The following is a 14,824-nucleotide window of genomic DNA, read 5'->3' as shown; positions in this document are numbered from 1 at the left end:
ATATCTCTGGATGTTTTTCAGACTTTCCGACACTGTTTCAAAAGGTAAGTTATACGCTGGCACCTAAGTCCTAGCATTTTAATAATGAAACATAACCATGCCGTCATTGGCATCAAAATACGATATAATGTTTACAATTCACACTTCCAAAAAGAAAACAAAATGTTGCATATTAGTGAACCACATATATCCAAATTACTCATCATCGCTTCCACACGTATGAAGTTGCATCTCCTCCTCTTGGAGAGGTTTCTTTGATAAGGCCAACACATCCCAAAATTGGTGATTCTCCTCATATAATGCCATCCATCTCTTCCAGATATTGGGATCTAGATCCTTGTTTTTAACCATCCCACAAACAGGTGGAAATGGACAATTTTCCTTGAGTTTTAGATTAACGAAATGATTACTGTTCACGAACGCCAAAACAACTCTTCTCTTCCTAAGGGATCCTTCGCATTTTTGCCACTTTGGTGTAAATGTTACTTCTACGGTGGGGGTAAAATAATGAACAACACATCTAAATGTATCCGCCACTAGATGCCCACAAAGCGGCATTCTCATCCAATATTGAGAAGGAAGGAACTCCATTTCATGCTCGGGCCCTAACACTTGAGCATACATATTATCAAACCCCTCGCCTTCACTAACCAATTGCTCATAAAAGCTCCTGTTTTTCACAAGTTGTTCGGCCATCCTCATTCTAGCATATCGACATGGTGTCATTCCTCTACTAACCGCCGTCTCGAAGATTCCTAATTGTTCGGTCACGGCATGATAGCCACAATTTCCATCTCCATCGACATCATCTGTATATACAATATACTCACGAATAACCTCAGGAAGTTGGTCTATGTAAGACTTTATCTTGGTATGATAACTTCTAATGGTCCTACCTGTTTTGGGATCCTTATACATCTTCATATTATCCTTTTGTAGCTTAATTATATCCAGTCCATCATCTGCAATTTCTACATTTCCAATGTCTTCAGTATGTGTTGGGAGTCCGTACTTCCTTGACCTACCCCTTCGCCTTGGAACCGAAACTACATCAACTTTGGTCGTGCCTAGGAGTTCTCACCATCCCGTGGTTGTTGACTAGATATGGGTCTCTTACCTTTGCTATCACTTATTTTTGGGGCGGCTTCGGAATTGTTACCTTGATTTACTTGACTTGATGTAGGTTCCTTATTTGGCCTTCCCTCTTTGTTTGGCACCCCCGCCTCGTCACCTTGTTGTTCTTGGTAGCTTGATGTTTGTACCTTTGGCGGCCTACCCCTTTTCCTTGGAACCTCCGCTACATCGACTATGGGTGTGGCTTCAGAATGCTCACCTTATTGTTCTTGGTAGCTTGATATCGGTACCTTTTGCGGCCTACCCCTTTTATTTGGAACCTCCGCTACAACGACTATGGGTAGGGCTTCAGAATTTTCATGTTGTTGTTCTTGTTTGATCGATGTGGGTACCTTCTTCGGTCTACCCCTTTTCTTTGGAACCTCCGATTTATAGGTTTTTTGTGTGGATACGGAATCCATTTTTTGTTGTTGACTTGATAGCGGTTCCTTCCTCGGCCTACCCCTTTTCTTTGGAACCGGCGCTTCCGCGAACCTTGCTTCCAAAATCTCACATCTGGTTAGATCTCGTTTCTTACTTGCATGGAGTTCATTTTCACATTCACTCAGTTCTTTCAATTCTTTCATTTGTTTTCTCCTTGCCGTTTTGGTTTGTGGTCTACCGGTAGGATCTCCCTTTGTTGCTCTTCACTTTGACCTGTCCATGGGAGTGTAATTAGCCTTAGTTGGCTCAACAAGACTTGCCGGCTAACCGAGTTGCCACGTGAGTAAGCTCCGTAGAATTCCTTTGCTTCGTTCGTATCCCAAGGTGATTGTCCGGGATCTTCCGTAGGGGGAGGGTCGAAAGATAGTTGCTTCCAAAACAGATCGATAACCTCAATAAGTATGACTTCTTCATACTTCACAAGCATATGACGACACGGAAGCCCCAATGAAGACATGTCGGGACAAATACACACCCGGTTTTCCGTAGTGTATCTCCCATATCATTTGTCTCATCATATGTTTTATTTCCCTTTGAGAGACGTTGAACTATATTTCTGGAGCAACTTAACATTTGGTAAATATGAAGTCATCCTTTCCATTGAGCTTTTCTCAAAAGCCGTCTTGATTCTATCGATATCACTCTTAAAGTATTGCTCCATTGCCTCGGTGACCGTAACCGCAGTCTCTTTAGCCCAAGCAATTGCTTCTTTTGGATATTTTATTCCCTACATAAGGACAACAATGGGAGATTATAAGGTTCATTACAAGCAATCCATTGGTAATATTTAAGATACTAGGTGAAAAGAAATCTTTGGTAACATACCGGAGGCATTTTATAGTATTCCGACGTATCCCGACCGAGCAGTTTTGCATTTTTTGGATCAATATATGTCACAACCTAAGGATCGAACGAAAAAAAAATAAATTAGTTCCAAAAAAGAAAAATTTAATATTATGCCGATATGCAGTTCCGGCATGCTCGATCACAGTCCCGACATAGTCGAACTGCACCGAAACTGAAGACCAATTTTGAGACGCTTTCCGCATTAACAATATATTTGAAAGCAATGCCGGAAATACTGGTTCCGGCATGCTCGTAATCTAAGTTACCACGCCGGTAGAAGGTTCCGCCGTGGCCCATACTTAATATACCATGTCGGTATTTAGTTTTGGAAAACACTCCTTCCTGTATGTTTTTTTGTAGGTACCGGCATGGTAACGTTAAAATTGAACAACGCCGGTACACAGTTTCGGCATTCTCGTTATCTATGGTTCCACGCCGGTACACCGTTCCGGCGTGGTAGTTAATTATTTTTACATGCCAGTATTTAGCTTCGGAAGACACTGCTTCCTGTATGTTTTTCATGCAGTACCGGCATGGTAACCTTAGAATTTAACCATGTCGGCAGCATATTCGATAGAATATTCCGTGGTAGGTAAAAAGTAACTTCTGTACCGGCATAGTTTTTTGGTTGCAAACTATGCCGCTTTTAGTTTCAAAATGGGGGATATCAAGATTCCGGCATGGTCGTAGTATGAATACTATGTCGGTATTCGTGGTTCCGGCATGGTATTCATACTTTGACCATGTCGGTACCGAGCTCTTACAGCAGCAACAATTGTGGATTCAAAGAAGAAAATCAATTTTTCAACCTAATCGCAGTTTTACCTGAGTATTGGGAGTGCTTATATGTTGAGTTAATTTACTCTCTTGGGTTGGTTCTTCACGAAACACTTCATGCTCATATTCCAAAGGTGTTGGTTCCACAAAATCTTGCAATTGTGAGTTGTTGTCATTGGATGAAGATTCAAGATATGCTCCTTGGTGTAGTTGAGCCAAAGATTCAGCCGCAACAATTCTCTCTTCACAATCATCCTCCATTTTCACAATTCCCTCTCAAATTTTCTTTCCCTCCTTCTACTTTCACCTCACTCACCCAAACACAAATAATAACACACACTAATCATTTATCAAAAATCTTAAAATTTTACTAATTATTATTAATCACTAATCCTGATTAGTGAGGGGTAGATTAGAAATTACATAAAATACTTAGATAAGGGATGACACTGATTTGATATTTGGATCCCGTTTTTGTCTTTTTCCTATGTGCCCCAATTGTTTTTTATATCCCCCAATCGTGCGTTCTTGATTAATGGATGAAAACAAATTTTCTTTTTAAAACAAGTGAAGCTTGATTAATGGATGAAAACAAATTTTCTTTTTAAAACAAGTGAAGCTAGAAGAGATCTTAGTCATGCTTGCCACACATCTCTCCAACCTTTCCATCATTAGTTGGATTGACAACTCATGGCTACATTAGACAGCTCAAACTATTTGATATGTCATGCTAGTTTCCAACCCTATCTAGGATTAACCTTAAACAAGCCATTAAGCATGATTAAATCATAAACTGGCTTTAAACAAAAACATAAATTAGCTTACACTAAACATGTATTTCTTTTCTTCTTTTTTTCACTAAACATGTATTAGTTTAGACTAAACAGGATTTGTTGCGCAAACCATAAAAAAGTCTAACAGAAGTGACCTGGATACTGAGAAGAAAAAAAATCCTAATATCACTGCCAGTCTTCTGAAGGCCATTAATTAGTAGCTAAACTGATGCGTCACCCATCTCTCTGTTTGATGTTTGTTGATACTGAAAAGAAGAACGCTGCTAGTCAAGTCATGTCTTTTTTATGTCAGAAATTGGGCCAACTGGTCCTGCAATGAGATAACAACTATTAGCTTTTAATGAAGATACATGAACAAACAACCAGTTTGTATTGATAATCATTGAAATAGAAAACACTCGATTCAGATTACCAATTTTGATGCGAGCAAAGAATAGCACAATATAGACAAAAACAAAAATTAGAGTCGATTATCTAGGGGAATTGGCAATGCAGTCAAGGATAGGTGCAGTTTTAGACTATTACTAGAAGAAAAAGGCAGCCAATGACAACAGAGTGTTTCTATATGTTAACGAAAGCACTTGATACAGATCCTTTACCAAATTTCAAACCTACAAGGCTAATAAACATGGGTTTTCATGCAATTACTTTCAAGAAAAGACTCTTTTGGATATCCCATTCGAGAATACAATTTCCTCGTTCACCTCACCTTCCCTCGTTTAACTCACTCCTAAATTCCTAATTAACAGGGGAATCTTTAACTCACTCCTAATTAACGAGGGAATCTTTAACTCGCTCCTATAAAGACTCTTTTGGATTTTCCGTCCGAGAATACAATCTCCTCATTCACCTCATCTTCCCTCGTTTAACTCACTCCTAATTAACGTGGGAATCTTTAACTCACTCCTATAAATGCTCATCATCTGAAATACATATCGCAACATCAATGTCTTATACTGGTAAATATTAGAATCTGGGTGAGGAGAAGCATTTACGAAAATTCTAAGGAGTAGTAGTTCAAACCTTGGTTCGGAGACCGAGCAACTGAGACTTTGGCTGCAGCAGACATATCCTCGGTAGGAACTTCTCTGCTTGATGTGGATGGTTCATGTGTCCCATTATCCTTTGAATCTGGGACGGAGTCTGTTGACATTCCTGAAGTTTCATTTATCTGCTAGGGAAAGACATCAAATAAACAAATAAGATATAAGGATCAATCTAGCAATGGAGTATTAGAGTGAATCAAACTAGCAGCAAACAGTTGAATAGCAACCACTTTTTTTTCCGTACGTTTTTTATCAACCGTTTATGTGATAAAAAAAAATCGGTACTGATCCAACAAAGCAAATTCCATCTCAAACACAGTGTGTTCCTCATGTCAATGCTACCTTTGGGACTCATGTAAAGATCTTCTAAGGTTATTTGCTCAAATTATAGTGATAAGTGATAACCGCCTATGGTAGATCAAAAACCTAACACCCATCCATAAATCCAGACTCCAAAATGAAACACAACGATAAGTCAACAGCCTCAGCCTAGGCTCATACTGATCAGTTCCCTTAGACCACAATACAGTTGTCGAAAATAAGTTGCTCCAAACATGGTGGAACTTAAAAGATAAGCATCATGCAACTAACCTTACGGGGTGGAGGAGCACCAGGGGGATTTGAATTGTTGGATTCAGAAGCAATATCAGTTTCTGTCAGGGAATCTTGAGATGTAGACTTCTTCCCATGAGAATTATCACCAGTTGTTTTTAACTTTGGTTGACATCCATTCTCCACACGAGCCTCCTCAGCCATCCTTGTAATGACGCAGGATGAGTTAATGTCAAAAAAGGTAGTTTATATACATTTGTATATACATATATAAGCAGAAAAAATAAGCCAAAATCCATAAATACAAGATACGAACAAAAGCAAGGTTTATTCTTACCCACTGAGGTTACTATTAGCTGAATCTGCAAAACCTTGTTTGTAGGAGAAGAGAACCCCTCGTAGAGGTTTTCCATTGATGTTGGTTTCAATTGTATATCCATAGCGAAAAGCTTCAGTGACCTTGGCTTCAAACATCTTATCATTACAAGGCTTAAATTCAATCATTGTCGAGTTGTTCTGCTCTGCTGCAAGTCAATGAAACTCATTAACAAGTTTATTCGTGTCATTTACTTTTATCCAGATTTGTAAGAACTTGTACTTTCTTTCAGCTTTGAAGATAACTATTTTCTGAAGGCATCCTAACCCCACTTCCTAATCGTCCAACAGTAACTTTCAACCCAATCATATAATCAATCGGTTAAAAGGAACAGAAGATACATAGAGAATGGTAAAGACGATATTGAATTAATGGTGGAATTGATTCTCACCTGCTGCTTGGCCATAATATGGCAATGGCATGGTTCGAGACATTTTAGGAAGTGTCACCTGTTTGCGCGTCTCTTTGTCGTTTATCTGTAAGCCAGTCGGAAAACATTGTTCTTGGCACTTTCTCTTCAACTCCTTTTTGAGAGATAATTTTTCTTGCCTCTGATCATCTTGCTCGTTCTCCACCGACAATTCTGTAATATTACCATTAAGAAATCGCAATCGAGCACATGTTACAGATGTCATTAATTCAAAGGATATAACCACAATTAAAGCGCCAAAAAGGAATAAAGTAGATTCAAATCATAGAACCACAAAGCGCCAGAAGGAAATAGTTAAACCTGTATGCAAATAATACATGTCATCCAGTGCCTCGAGATGCTCATTGCAACCACCGATGAAAACAAGAACACCCTTTCGGATATCCAGACAATCCCCAGCAACAGAAAACCTGGCAGAAGGCCCTTCACCAGCAGCTACTAACTTGGTCCAATTTCCACTCTCTGCTTATACACAAAACACGTACATTAGGTTCAAAAGTCCAGAAGCATGTCCAGAGAAACAAAAAGTACTGTTTGAAATAATAAATATGAATAACTGGTTGTTCACATGTTAGATATACTAAATCCAGATTAAGCAATCCAACTTCCCAACCCCTCTAACAAAACAAAAGAATCTCAAATGGAAAAACATTCAGCACGTTCCTCTTATACAGACAAATAAGAGCTGCAAAGTTCCAAAGAAATTCTTCGTGACCCAAATTGCTTGTGATCCAAATCTGATTCGTGGACAAAAGTATGCCCCCGTGACCCTAAAATTGCCATGTGACCTAAAATTAACCCCGTGACCTGGAATTTCAAATTTGTTTAGTAACCAAGATCTGGCTCATGACCTACAATTTACCATGTGACAAAATCTGCGTAAAGCTGAAGATGATTAAAACAGATCAAACTGAAAGTACCAGTAATTATTATTGATTGGGAAGATGTAAATAAGTTAGGACCGGACCTGGACTTTACTGCTGTAGTATATATTTTATTGTTTACATGATTGTTGTATTTGACATAACCAAGGCAAGAAATCTGTCCTACATTAATTTGTCGTCAAGTTTAGCTTCTACAATCTCAAATTCAATGAAAATTTTCTTCCATTACAAGGAACTAAATGGATGGACTGACAAGGTGACTTGAAAAATTGTTACAAGGACTATTTTGAAAAAAAAGAATGTAGCGAAATACTTTCACCAGGTTTCTCTTTATAATCCTAGTTTCCCATTAAGTTCCACTAATTTACCACGGAATCTTCTCAAGACTGCCATGTTTTTCAGACAAATTGGATTATAGTCAGTGCACTATCGTCTACAGAGTCTTTCAGCTTGTGTTCCTCATATTGACTAGATTCCAGAAATCTATCACAAAGACCCCTCATATCAAGCTTCTCCAACAAGTATAATAAGCTGGTTCTATAACTTTTGTCTTTTGAAGATGAAAGAAGACATAATTTCATCATAAAAAGTTTCTCAAAATGCTAAATGCTTGATAAAAGGTAATATCCAACTCCGTCTCTAAAGAAATGAAAAGGCTAACAAAAAGTAATAATAAATTTCTACATACCCAAATTTAGCACATGAAGATCATCGTAAAGATTTCGGTCATCTGTAAATCCACCGAAGATAAACAAGTGTTTCCCCAAAGCAACAGTAGAATGGCCTGCACGTGCAGGTAGTATCCAGCACGCGTTGCTCAACTCCTTCCATATAAGACTATCTGTTGAAAACAATAAGAAAAGGCTTGAGAAGAATGAAACTGAAACAGATCAAACTTATGAACCATATTATATTATGGTTCAAAAATCCAAGTAAGAGAAAATCATATGAAAATGCATCATCGCTATTTAGAGTGCCAAGCGCCATTAATGTAAATCAGTGACCTGTATCGAGAATATGAACATCAGACAAATAATAATCTGACGCATCTTCACCACCGATGACAACAATTTTGTGCTTCCATGCTGAACAAGTGTGACTATCTCGTGCAGACGGTGGTGTTCCAGACGTTACAGCACGTCTCCATACTAAAGTCTCTGCAAAAGTCAAGAAGGAAAAGAAGTTTAATAATATTTCTAGCTATCCTCCTAATACCATCCAACTTAGCACAGCTATAACGTGGAAAGATGATAACAAATTTCAGTAAAACTTGCACACTGTGTTAAGCCTGTAACATACAATTTTTGGTGTAGAAATAACTAAAGCCGAAAAAGAAAGAACCACAGCAAAAAGGGTCGCAAAAAAGGACCTATGCATCACATCATTTCATCCATAATCCTCTTACCCATGGTCCAGGTAATCAGGTGATACGTACCAAGAGACAAATAAACTCACAGAAGGCATTCATCATATCTTCATGCTTTAATCTTAGAGCATCTCCATAAACAAAGAACTTACCAGTATCCAGTATGTAGAGATCATTATAGTAAACTTCAGATGAATTATCTTTTCCACATCCCCCAAATATAAAAAGTCGTTTGCCCACTAGTGCAGCACTATGTCCTTCACGTGGCTCTGGTCCTTCACCTCGTAAACTCGGAGTAATCCAAGTACTGCTGGCTATTACAGAGACAAAATAGTTTACCAATCTATAGTTACATTAACGAATTTGATAAGAAAAGAAAAAGTATGACAGAGATGGGATGCTTTTGAAACTTCCGGACCAAAAGCATGTGAACATTTGAAACAAAAAATTAATATCTCATGGAACTCACTAGAAGTTATTTCAACTCTTTTTTTCTTTTTCGAAGGAAAAAAATGACATTTCATATCTAATGCAACTCAATAGAAGTTATTTCAAATAAGGAAAAATGAGTTAGCTAGTTAGTTTACTCCTCTATAACACACACATGAATGAAGTATAGGATTGCATGTACTATATAACTCGAAAAGGAAACAGCTCTAAGATTAAATGTAAGTGAAGGGGTCTTACAAGTGTCGAAAATATGCAAATCTCTTAGCGGAACTTTCCCATCTGTACCCCCAAAGATGAAGAGATTGTCTCCCACAGCAGTACAACTATGACTGTCCCTTGGAGAAGGTAGATTTCCCTTCACCACTGGCTTACTCCATGTCTGTTTAACTGCAAACATTTCAGAGTTAACAAAATCAACCAAATGAATAAGTAAAATCAATCAAATGAAAACCTAAAAAAGAAACCCTAAAAATACAGATGAAAATTGAAATTAACCCTAAATACGGACCTGTATCGAAGATATGAACATCATTAGTCTGGCAGTTATCCATTCCATAACCCCCAAAAACAACCAGAAATCTTCCACCTCTAATGGAGTTGCATGTATGACCCCATCTTTTACCAGGACCTGGACCTGATTTCCTACCATCAACAACAACACTGGTTTCTGCTGTGAATCTATTGCTCAACTCTAACTTTTCCCACCTCATTTTTGTTTCAGGAAAACTGTTGGGTGTTTTGATATCAAGTTTCTACTGCTAATAAAATCAAGACAAAAATCAGATTTAGGGGTAAAGTAACGTTGGTCTAATTTACATTATGAGAGAGAGAGAACGAGGAGGGTGTTTTAAGAAAATCGCTTTTTAAACAAACACTACTTATTCAACCCATGTAACATACGAGGAGGTGGTTTCAAATATGAGAAAAATATATTGTTTATTGAAATCCTACCAGTTATTTGTATTTGTAATCCTAATTTTTTTTCTTCTTTTGTGGATAAGTATTTCATTAATAAACAGGAACAGAGATTCAAAGAGCGCGAGGTATAAAGATAATAGAACCAGAAACAATAAGCCAACTTTAACATAAATCAATCATTAATACTAATAGCTTGGTCGAAGTCTATAGGGTTTGGTTTTTGTTCCCAAATAGCTTTAGCATATCTACAATGAAATAGCAGTTACGTTGTTCCTAATTCATCACCCCGCATTGAACAAGAATGATCATGTGTTTAATTTTTCCAAATAATTTTATGTTAGTTGCAAGAGCATTCTGGATACATTTCAAAAATAAAGCTTTATTCTTAGTGATTCCACATAACTTTCCAAAATATTTTAAGAAGAGACAAACTTATAACATCCGCGCCTACCTCATTAAGCTTATCATACATTGATTTTATAATATAAACTTTTGATTTTTTCGAGGTCCATCTAGACTTATCTTGTTTTTGATTGTTTGGTTTATCTATTTTGCTAACTTTTGATATTTTTTTTTTGAAAAAAAAATTATATTAACCGACTAAATGGGATCGAAAAATTCTCATTTAGCATTGTGCAACATAAGTAAAGTGTTTTTTGACATTATATCAATCGCATGTTCACCAACAATCAGGTGATTGAGGATGATATTTGCTTTTGTAGATAAGTTTTGCCTTAGTGGCCTATTATAGATATTACATCTTATAAAAATGAAGTAATCAAATAAGCTTGTAAGAGAGTTGAAGAGAACATGTTCTTGTATCTATTTATTGTTATGCATCTTTCTGTTGAGCGCTTTTCTGGTCTTCATATCTTCAAGTTCCGGGGTGACTTCTTTCAGTTTTCTTCGTCTTGCCATCATTTAAGCCGCAATGACTCCTACTGATTGAGCATCACTGAAACTGTTTGAACTGCTTGTTACTCCTGCTTCCCCTGAAATGTCATCCATCTCATTCAAAAAAATTAGTAAAGTAGTTGTTGTCTTTTTGTCTCTGTTGTGGATTGTATGAATGTTGATAGTGTATTCTTTTTTCCTGTATTGTAATTGCATCTCGTCTCTTTGTTACAAAGTGGGGTTTCGGATTTGAATGAATTTTTTTGCTGACATTTGTTCAGATAACATGTGACTTTTGATGAGAGCAATGGTGGAGGTAGGGTTTGCCTGGATACCTTGGATACTATTTTGACACCTAATCTTCCAAATGAACCAACAGATGGTTGCACATAGTTCAGGTAGGGGATAGTGGTAGGGATAATGAGAATTTTGACTTTTAAACCAAGAATTGAACCAATGTTCAGCCGTCCTATTATTGTTTTGGATATGCATAGGAGAAATTCCCATACCAAACCAAACAGCACGACTGAAACTACAATCGAGAAAAAGGTGTTTAATGGTTTCATTCGTATTCCTACAAAGCATACAGATAGGAGCAATGTCCTTTATTTTCTTGTTTAAATTATGATTTACCGGTAGGATGTTATGAATGGCTTTCCACATAAACAGTTGAATTCTAGGCGCCAGATTGAGCCCCCAAACCCTGTCCCAAGTTATAGGATTAATAGTATCCCTCTCAGTGTCTTGTCTAGACTTGACAAGGAAGTTATAAACTTTTCTAACAGAAATACCTCCATTCCTATTTGTTAACCAGATTAGATGATCTTTATCATCTGCGATGATACCAATCGAAATTTGTTTAATATTCTCAGTGGTTCTTGGGATGAAAACTTGGTCTATGAAGTCCAAGTTCCAAGAGCCCAAGTTATGGTTGATTAGTTGGTTTACATTTGTGAGAGTACTAGTGATTCTGGGACGGATATCATCTTGGATAAGATATTTGTGTGGTTTAATGGAATCCAGTTGTGATTCCAAATCTTGATAGATTTCCATTGCCCACTTTCCATTTGGCATTTTTTTGGATTATTTTGAGACCTTTCCCTAAACATTTCCATAACCAAAAACTGATTGTTGGTGGTTTTTTGTTTTTCAGCAGGATAGCCGAACAAAATTTGAAGTATTTTGATTTCATAATTTCCCCCAAAGGGAGTCGGGGTTTTGGATTAATCTCCAGACAAGGTTTATAACCATGGCTGGTTAAAGTCGGAGTAATTTTTGAAGCCTAGTCCTCCTTTTCCTTCGGAAGGAAAAAAGTTAACCATTTTTTTGGGAAAATACATCTTTTTTGCCCCTCCATATGCCCCCAAAAGAATTCTCTGTTGAGGGCATCCATTTTCTTAGTGATATTTTTTGGAATGACAAAGCATGCCATTTGGTATGTTGCAAGGGAATCAGAGACATGTTTTACCATGACCACTTTCCCAGCAGGATTGATATTTGTCCCTCTCCAACCAGGGAGACGACTTTTAATTTATCAAGAATAGGTTCAAAACATTGTGTTTTTGATCTATGGGTGAAAAACAGAACTTCAAGATATGTGTCTTCTAATTTGATTCTGCCTACTCCCATGAGATCAATAAGCACCATTGCTTCTTTATTTCCCACACTTTTACCAAAGAAGATCCCAGATTTTTGGTAGTTAATCAACTGGCCACAGCCAGTGCTGAAAGCATCTATAATTTTAATGATATTTTTGCATTCCTTTTTTGTTGCTCTAGCAAATATGAGGAGATCATCAGCAAACATCAGATGAGCAATTGCTGGTGCCTCCTTAGCTACATTTATTCCATGGATTTTCATTTGTCTTATGCATCCTTTATGACCCTATAGAGACATCCCATGCATAAGATGAAAAGGTAAGGCGATAAGGGGTCTCCTTGCCTTAGCACTCTGGAGGGATTGAAGAAAGGAGTATGAGATCTGTTAATTAGGACAGCTGGCGTTGAAGTTTTTATACATTGGGCTATCAGAGCACACCAGTTTTCCCCGAAACCTAATCTCTTCAGGGATTGGAGAAGTAAATCCCATTCTACCCTGTCGAAAGCTTTAGACATGTCGATTTTAAGTCCCACATAGCCAGTTTTTAGCTTTTCCCTAGTGTGGATGATTTCATGAGCAATTATGACATTGTCGGAGATTTGCCTTCCTGGCACAAAGGCCGATTGGAAGGGAGAAATTAAAGTATCTAGAAGGGGTTTCAACATATTCGCCAACAATTTAGAGATTATTTTGTACACCGTGTTGCATAGAGAGATTGGTCGAAAGTCTCCTAGGGAAGAAGGTAATTTAATTTTAGGAATTAGGGTGATAAAGGTCGAATTTAACTCCTTAAGAAGGCATTTAGCATGGAAGAAGTCTGTGACGGTATTTATCAGATCATGTTTAATTAAATTCCAGTTTTTTGAAAAAGATGGTTGGGAATCCATTAGGTCCAGGGCCTTGTTTGGGTGCATTCCGAAAAGGACAAATTTTATTTCTTCTTCAAGAGGAGGTGCTATCAGTCTGGCATTGTCCTCCTTAGAGATACGATTTGGAATCAGGTCAAGTATATGATAGGGGATCGGTTTTTTCTCATAAGTAGCCAATTCTGAGAAGTGGGAAAAGAGCACCTTGGAAATTTCTTCTCTGCTCCGACACCAATTGTCATATTTATCTTTTATGGTATCTATCCTTAGTCTCCTGAAGTTTTGTTTGGTATATGTGTGGAAAAAGCCGGTGTTTCGATCTCCTAGTTTGATAGAATTTTCTGTAGCTTTTAATTTCCATATGGCTTCCTCAAAATTGCTCCATTTTTCAAGTTCTAGGTTGAGATTAGAAACATCATTGGAGTTATCTGGTAAATTTTTGACATTTTTAGCATACTCAATGTTTTTTGTTGTTTTCTTTATGTGGTACTGGATGTTTCCAAAATAATCTCGTTTCCACTTTTTTATTAGGTTTTTCATATTTTTTAATCTGCTAACAAGACCGAAAGCGGAAGTTCCTTGAATTTCAAGGTTCCAAGCTTCTTCGATGACCTCTAAGCAACTGGGTCTTCCAAGAAGAATCTAAAGAATTTGAAAGTTTTATCCCCGTCTTTCCAAATTGGGGAGGTTTTGAGCAAGATAAGGCTATGGTCAGAGCCAATGGGTGGAAGATGGTGGAGGGTAGTCGAGGGAAAGGAGTTTAACCATTGTTCATTGTATAATGCTCTGTCAAGCCTTGCCTCAATAAAATCTATACATTTTCTCTTGTTTGACCAAGAAAACAAGAGTTCTCAATCATTGTTATACAGTGTTATAGTATCATTACACATCGTCAAAGTTCAACTGTATCATAACTTTAACAACAATACTACGGTGATATGTGTCACTCCCCCTTAGTCAATACTCCATCTCACATGGAAACCACTCCCCTTACATAATGATCCGAAAACCATATGTATTTGTAGTGCGAACTACATAATAATTCTCCCCCTTTTTGTTAATAAAATTGGCAAAGGTACAAGAACGGGATCCTAATGAAATTTACGAAAGAGACATTTCATGACCAAAAGTAAGAACACATATCATCTTATTTAGATGCAATCATAAAGCCGAAGCTAAATGCATTCATAAGGAATTTAAAGATACAAGATAACCCCTAAAATATTCCACATCCGCACTCCCCACAATGATTTGGCAATTAAGCACAAGTTCAAGATGAACTCTCCCCCATAATATGTCATTCCCAAAGGAACAACAAGAGCGACCTTAATTTCGAAGGGAAAGAAGGATTTCTTTGGACAAATCACATACAAGTATGAATTTGAATCCAAAAATATTCAATTAAGTTAACCATAAAAGAACTCATAATTAACTTAACCGAATATGCTCAACACAAGTAAACTTATGGA

The 14,824-nt window shown here is 37.3% G+C and overlaps 1 protein-coding gene across 4 annotated transcripts; it reads right to left on the bottom strand.

The window, feature by feature from the left end:
* Nucleotides 1–3,858: 3,858 nt before the first annotated feature.
* LOC113280891 (kelch domain-containing protein 3-like) lies at nucleotides 3,859–10,108 on the bottom strand. Of its 4 annotated transcripts, none has more exons than XM_026529486.1 (11): nucleotides 9,587–10,107; nucleotides 9,316–9,465; nucleotides 8,781–8,942; nucleotides 8,267–8,419; nucleotides 7,951–8,103; nucleotides 6,679–6,840; nucleotides 6,340–6,531; nucleotides 5,910–6,093; nucleotides 5,612–5,777; nucleotides 4,998–5,148; nucleotides 3,859–4,284 (listed from the first exon to the last, which is right to left on the bottom strand). In XM_026529486.1, exons 1-11 carry the CDS (start codon nucleotides 9,786–9,788, stop codon nucleotides 4,247–4,249), a joined length of 1,713 nt encoding a protein of 570 aa, XP_026385271.1. In that variant the 5' UTR covers nucleotides 9,789–10,107; the 3' UTR covers nucleotides 3,859–4,246. The 4 variants fall into 4 exon arrangements, with proteins under 4 accessions (XP_026385271.1, XP_026385269.1, XP_026385270.1 ...); XM_026529484.1 differs by having other exon boundaries at nucleotides 5,910–6,096; nucleotides 9,587–10,104; XM_026529485.1 differs by having other exon boundaries at nucleotides 4,998–5,145; nucleotides 5,910–6,096; nucleotides 9,587–10,097.
* Nucleotides 10,109–14,824: the final 4,716 nt, after the last annotated feature.

This window comes from Papaver somniferum, chromosome 5 (assembly GCF_003573695.1).
Source record: "Papaver somniferum cultivar HN1 chromosome 5, ASM357369v1, whole genome shotgun sequence".
In the NCBI taxonomy this organism is placed as follows: Eukaryota; Viridiplantae; Streptophyta; class Magnoliopsida; order Ranunculales; family Papaveraceae; genus Papaver; species Papaver somniferum.
This window is presented reverse-complemented; position numbering and strand designations above follow the sequence as displayed.